This window comes from Limulus polyphemus, unplaced genomic scaffold (assembly GCF_000517525.1).
Source record: "Limulus polyphemus unplaced genomic scaffold, Limulus_polyphemus-2.1.2 Scaffold1289, whole genome shotgun sequence".
In the NCBI taxonomy this organism is placed as follows: Eukaryota; Metazoa; Arthropoda; class Merostomata; order Xiphosura; family Limulidae; genus Limulus; species Limulus polyphemus.
In genome coordinates, this window is record NW_013666899.1 from 112,124 (window position 1) to 119,691 (window position 7,568).

Below are 7,568 nucleotides of genomic sequence, written 5' to 3' on the forward strand. Positions count from 1 at the left end.
AATATAAGCGGTTAAGGTTTTACGAATATTCTATTGTACAACAAGATGAAGCATTTGTTTGTTTGTTTTTGAATTTCGCGCAAAGCTACACGAGGGCTATCTTCGCTAGCCGTCCCTAATATAGCAGTGTAAGACTAGAGGGAAAGTAGCTAGTCATCACCGCCAACTCTTGGGCTACTCTTTTACCAACTAATAGTGGGATTGACCGTCACATTATAACGCCCACACGGCTGAAAGGGCGAGCATGTTTGGTGTGACGGAGATTCGAACCCGCGACCTTCAGATTGCGAGTCGAGCGCCCTAACCACCTGGACATGGCGGGCCCAGCATTTTTTTTTTTTGTCATGCAAGTATCGTAATGCATCAGATAATGTATCTGAAATATTTTTGGTTAAGGATGTTATAAAGCATTACATTTATTGTTATACTAGTTGGAGTACCTGTCCCCTGGACGAACGTTTTGTAGATTCATGATTAATGAAAGGTTATTTAAGAACATGAAAATTTGCTTCTCTTATATGTAATTGTAAAAAACGAAAAAAACGCCCATAAAGACCGCAAAACGAAAACTGAAAATTTGCGTGTATCTCTCCATGAACCCCATACCAAATTTGGTGGAGATCCATCCACAGGAGGTGAGGTAGTGGTGCAAAACTTAAACAATTTGTATGTATTTTCCCATGAGCCAAATGACCCTCCGTACCAAATGTGATGAAGCTCCATATACAGGAGGCGAAGTAATGGTAAAAAACGCAAAAACGCCCATAAAAACCGCGAAATGCAAAAATTTATATGTACCCCCTCATCGATCTAATGAACCTCTATACCAATATTGGTGAAGATCCATACACACCCTGCGAAGTAGTTACATGGATAGACAACAGACAGTACTATCATATGTATATAGATAGATAATGCTTTTCATAGCGATACTCCATATACTCGAGTGTTTAAAGACTGCAGTTTTGTGTGTGTTTTAATTACGTGACGTGTGATAATGAACATGATTGTTTGAATTCCAAAGTTTAGAGGTTTAATACAGATGTCAAGTTCAAAACCTGGTGTAAGTACTTGGCGCCCCCCCCCCCCCCCCAGTGGCACAGCGGTATGTCTGCGGACTTACAACGCTAGAATCCGGCTTTCGATACCCGTGGTTGGCAGAGCACAAATCGCCAGTTGTGTAGCTTTGTGCTTAAATACAAACAAGTACTTGGCATACACGGAGTTACATACGAGGAATTAAGAGCGAATGATAATGAAATTGTCTTAACATAATTTTCATTGGTGACGGAAATATAACTTCTTTTGGTTGCAAGAGAAGCAAAAAATTATAACATTTGTTTTTCAGATAACAAAGAGTGAATTGAAATGCTTTAAGGATGATAATATGTAGTTTTGATGTTTTCCGAACAGCAGGCGCCTAGAGAAATTGTTCAAAAAAAGAGTCATCTTATCACTTGCTACATCTGTGGTCAAGAGTCTGACACCAATTCCGTCTCTTTCCACGAGTCGCAATGCTTACAGAAGCGGAGAATAGAAAACTGTAAACTGTCTAAAGAAACAAAGAGACCTGAATCCCCCAAACACGAAACAATAACCCGAGGTAAGCTCTAACGGAAATATTGTGCTTTAACCAAATAACTCCTTAAATAACTAAAATTAGTTTGTATCTTATTGAACCAATCAGGAGCTAATCCACCTTTTCCTATTCATTCCTCTTCCCATTTTCGCAAATATCTTATAATACACAGTTTAGCTGTCATATATACTTCGAGAAGACCTTTAAAAGTCTTAAAGTACATGTAATAAGAAGGGAGGGACTAAAATACAGCACCCTCTGTCATATCCATAATTTTTGGAATCATCCAGGTTGTAAGGTTTAAAACGTTTACCGGGAAAACTTTATCAACTAGCCACGCTTCCTAGCTAAAATTCTGGATCAGCCCTGATGATTTTTATAATTATTTTGCCTAATAATCATAATATTAGATTCGCTTCAATATCCTTTGACATAACGATTGAAAAACACTCTAGATACATATACAACTCTAACTTCATGCCATAGATATAATTAAGAATGTTACCAACTTTTATTTCCAACAATGCTTCATGTTTTTATTATTCTTTGACCAGAAGACGACACGACAGACTATGATGCCATGGCTCAAGAGGCTTGGCAAATCCACTTGGAACAACTAGTACCGTGTTGTCGTTGTGGTCGTACCTTCTTTCCCGACCGTTTAGCTGTGCATAGCAGAAGCTGCAAAGGTCAAGGTCAGGTTGCTGAGCACTCACCTCGCCTACCAACTAGAGGAACTGAACCACTAGAACCCTAATGATGAGTCTACCACTACGTTGTGTGGAACTTCTGTCCACTCGGATTGTAGATACTGATAGTGTGTATATATATATATAACCACAGTAATTAGTATCATCTAAACATCAGTTTTTAATCATCGATCAGCATTCGGTGTATAAATCCTGTAATTTGCAAGTGTAGTTTGAAGCTATTGCTGGTAATCGTTTAGAAAGCGCGACAATAAGAGAGGAACACAAGTTATATAATATTGACTACTGTGTTGCAGGAAATGGTAACAATATACATGTAAAATTGAAAAGAAGCACTGATCTTTCAGACAACACTGTAAATGAAATGGTAACAATATAGATGTGAAATTGAAAAGAAGCACTGATCTTTCAGACAACACTGTAAATGAAATGGTAACAATATAGATGTGAAATTGAAAAGAAGCACTGATCTTTCAGACAACACTGTAAATGAAATGGTAACAATACAGATGTGAAATTGAAAAGAAGCACTGATCTTTCAGACGACACTGTAAATGAAATGGTTGTGAACAGATTGGCCTTGACCAAACAAGGCCTGTTTTGAATATTTTTAAATATTTTATATCTGATAATTAACTTTGCTGATCCAATAAGGATGATTGTTAGGGCCAAGTTTGTGAAATGACCCATATCCAGTTGTAAAAAAAAAAGTATCAACAAAATGAAATGACTATGCACGAGTTCTAATTTTATTGTTAAGATAACCGTTTTGGAGCTTAATACCTTACAGCAGCGATTCTCAAACTTTTGTAATCCGAAGACCCTTTTTAATTACATTTTTTTCGCCGATCCATAAAACTATCGACATTTTTTGTTTTGAAAAAAGGTTTTTGTACATGAAAAGTTGTATTACAAAATTAAATGTTTTAATTCATATAAATTTAATTTCATAAAAAAAGAAAAACATTTTTATTCTATAAATCATATTTTTACAAATATTTTTATCAAATTTCGGGTATGATTCGCGGACCCCTTGGAGTACCCTCGCGGATTCTAATTTGAGAAACGCTGCCTTAGGGGACTTGTTTTAACAAAAATGACCACAAATTCATGCGATTTAATCAAATTTAAAATAATGGTGTTACTTTACAATGTCTGTGGCTGTAAAGGAGTGGGTCCCCCGATGGGTAAGCGGTAGCTTTAAAACTTATAACGCTAAAATCCGGGGTTCGATTTCCCACAGTGGACATAGATCAGATAGTCCATTGTGTGGCTTTGCTCCAAAACTAAACAAAACAACAACAGCAGTATAGCAGTGGATATACAGTCTGGGTACGAATAGTGTTTGAATATCACTAGAAAGCAAAATATTATATTAATGTATAATTCGACGTGTTCTTTTAAGTATTGAACCGTATCACGAAACAGAAAATCTATCACCGCTGAAAAAATCGCCTTGGGATCAAATAACTAATAGAAAAAATAGCTCATTTCCAAGCTGTGATGTCATGCCATTGTTTCAGTGAATAAGTTGGAAAATCTTGCCTTTAGTCTAGTGACGATGAAGAACGTCACAGTAATGTATTTAGGAGACTTCGGACAATACTGTGAATGAAATAGTTGTATACAGACTGGACTTGACCGAACAAGTCCTGTTCTGAAGTGTTTCTTTAATTTTTTTTATGTCTCATAATTAACTACTGATTCGGTAAGGATGAAAATTAAGACCAAAGTTTAGGAGTTGTAAAAATATCATAACTGTTGAGATGAGTACAATAGTAAAAGAAGAACAAAAGCTTGCATTAAAGACAATGCTGTGCATTTACTTTTTGAGATTAGCTAGTTTAATTACTCAGTTGAGAAAAACAAACAAAACAAAAACGTAATTTCAATTCATAGCTGCAAACATAAAAGTTTGAATTTGAAGAATAAGAGACTTGGAATCTTTTTCTGTGTAATTTTTTTTCAAAAACATTCTGGCTAAGTGCCTTTCGATTGTGTTGTATATTGTATAGTAAAATTGACTGTAATATAAAACATGGACCTCCCCCTCCTCATAACTGCTCAGTTTGGCCAGTGTTTTAAGGTGTTTATACAATTAGTGTTGATAATGTAATAAAACATCTTGTTATGTGAGTAATGTAATATATTTTAATAGTTTTAAGATATAACTGTTATTGCAAAAACTACCATTTACTTTTGGAAACCAGGTTAAGCTCTGTATCACCCAATATTTCGGCATTTATCAATACTTTAGGGCTAAACGTTATAGGCTGTGTGTATTCGAAGTAAGATGTTGATCACGACGTAAGCGCGAGTTTATCGGAGTCGTGAGCGTTGATTTTCCACAGTTTTTATCCAATACAAATTTCTTTCAAGCATATTTTCCTTATTGACGGAAAATTTGCTGGTTACCTGTTAAGCGCTACGAACATTAAAATCAAACATATAACTTACTTAGAAGAGTTTAATAAATTTGCCTTGTGTAATGTTTTTTTTTAAGTTCAGGTTGACATATTCACTATTATGTTCCAATTACTTTAGCAATGCATAGGCTCCAACAATATAACGTTTTGGGACAACATGGCACCTATTGGTCCATCTCGGCTGTTCCATCCTCTAAACTAAATTAAAATAAAATTTTAAACATCTTAAAGCCAGCCCTTATCATTCATATACTTATCAAGCTTTTTCATAAACTCACCTAAATTTACTGCCTTCACAACATCCGAAGGCAATCCATTCAAAAGGCCAATCATCCTATTAGAAAAATATAACTGTCTTAGCTGAAGATGATTCCTAACCTGCCTAAATTTATACTTGTGTCCCAAAGTCATATAATTCTCACTGTTAAATATGAAAAAAAATGATGCATCAACACTATCAATTCCCTTTACAATCTTAAACACCTCAATCAGATCCACTCTAACTCTTCTTTTTTCAAAGAAAATAGTTTGAGAGATTTCAGCCTCTCCTGATATGACAACCCCTCCATCCCAGGCACCATTCTAGTAACCCTTGTGTGAACCCTTTCCAAAAATTCAATGTCTTTCTAAGGTAAGAAACTCAAGACTGAACACAATATTTCAAATGTGGCCTAACCAGTGACTTATATAATGAAATTATTACATTTTTAGACTTATATTCAATATTTCTGTAGATACAACCTAAAATCCTATTTGTTCTATCACTAATAACAGCACACTGCTTGGATGGCTTTAAAGGCTGATCAACTGTTACACCAAGATCCCTTTCTTTCATACCACTGTTAAGATTATTCCCATCCAAATTATACTTATAATTCAAATTATGATAACCCACATGCATTATCTTGCATTTATTATAATTAAAACCCATCTGCCATTTACTTGCCCAACTCACTAAATGATCTAAATTATTTTGTAAATCAGTAGCATCCTCTTCATAGCTAGCGACATCCAAGATCCTAATATCATCTGCAAATTTAAATAATTTATTGACCATTCCTTCATATATGTCATTGATGTAAATAAAAAAACCAAATGTTCCAAGACTGAGCCCTGAGGTACCCACTTGTGACATTAATCCAGTTTGACTGAACTCCATTTATAACAACACCCTGCTTTCTTCCATCCAGCCACTCTTCTATTCAGTTTCCTAACTCATCCCCAATACCTATAGAGATAATTTTCTTTACAAGCCTTTTATGTGGCACCTTGTCAAATGCTTTCTGAAAATCCAGATATACCAAATCTACACTCTTAGCCTCGTCTACATAAGCAGCAACCGTTTCAAAGGATGTCAAAAGATTTGTAAGGCAAGATTTTCCCCTGCGTAACCATGTTGACTATCCAATAAAATTCAAAACTTTGTTAAATGACTTTGCAAAGCATCTTTTAACAGACTTTCTAAAACTTGCCCCACAACTAACGTAAGACTAATGGGTCTATAATTACTGGGACAATTTTTATCACCTCCCTTGAAAAGAGGAGTTACATTAGCTAACTTCCAATTTTCTGGTACCTGCCCACTGTTCAAGAACTGACAAAATATAAGTAGTAAGTGGCTCACATATCCAATCTTTAATCTCCTTCAAAACTCTTGGAGAAATATTATCTGGCCCAGGAGCCACATCGTTCTTTAAACTTCCCAATTTTTTCTTAACCATCTCAGAATTAATGCACTCATCTTGTTTGATCTCGTTTCCATTTACCAACTATTCGTGATGTGGATTACTGCTTAAATCTTCGTTTGTAAAAACCGAAGAAAAAGCAAAATTTAATAACCCAGCCATCTCATAATTATCAGATACGAGCCTTCCTTTATCATCCCTCGAGGGCCTTACCTCCATCCTAACATTTTGTTTACCCTTAATGTATTTAAAGAAATCCTTACTGTTAATTTTTGTTTTCAGCCAACCTTTTTTGATGTCCTAATTTCCTGTTTCACCAAGTTTCTTGATCTTCTAAGTCTCTTGTCATATCATTTAATTTAAATTTCTTAAATTTATGATACTTTTCTTTAATTTTATCTCTTAAACTTTTAATGAACTAACCTGGTCTTTTTACCTGCAGCTACCATTTTCTTTCTATTGCTTTAAGTTGTTAAAACTTTTAAACTGAACATTTCACTATTATTTACGTAGAAGCAGGTATCAAAGAATATTTAACTTACGCAAAATATCTATGTACGTATAATATTGTTCATTTGTCGCCCCTTATGTATATAATAGTATCAAAATGAAACGCAGATGAACATACTTTTTATCCTAGTGACAGTTTGATTCCACCTGCAACACGTCATTAGAATTTCTACATAATAGGTGTAATGCCACTACATGAAAACACTAGCGGAAAGAATTTAGGATATCTCACTAAAAAATCAAACTGTTTTGTTATTAAAAAATAACAACAAACGTGTTCACATTAAGCCACTTGCAAAATTTAGGTGAGTTCTGTTATGTAGAGTATAAATTGTCAAAATACAGGATTATTTTTTTACTGTTGTTCAAAGATATAATATTTGCGCATCCATATATATATTGTACCTAACTTTAATACAATGAAATAAATAGATTGTGTACGTATTGTGTCTGGTGATGATAATTGTCATTACATAGGTAAGATAACATATGAATGTAATCAAATTTAGAGGTACATTATTTTGTGAAAATTACCTTATAACCCTATTGCAGCAATGTATACACCTGGAAAAAAGTTAAGCTCCCCCGTGTTTTTTTCAAGTGATTCAGATTCGACGTTCTTGTGACTGATTATAAATTACCATTCAATCTAAACGTG

The 7,568-nt window shown here is 34.6% G+C and overlaps 1 protein-coding gene across 1 annotated transcript in view; it reads left to right on the forward strand.

The window, feature by feature from the left end:
- The window catches only part of LOC106462949 (zinc finger protein 474-like), a 34,490-nt gene extending 32,154 nt beyond the window's left edge, over nucleotides 1-2,336 (forward strand). The window contains exons 3-4 of the mRNA XM_013922917.1: nucleotides 1,414-1,603; nucleotides 2,134-2,336. Coding sequence (XP_013778371.1) covers nucleotides 1,414-1,603; nucleotides 2,134-2,336 — 393 coding nt within the window. The remainder of the gene's footprint in view (nucleotides 1-1,413; nucleotides 1,604-2,133) is intronic.
- The last annotated feature ends 5,232 nt before the right edge of the window (nucleotides 2,337-7,568 follow it).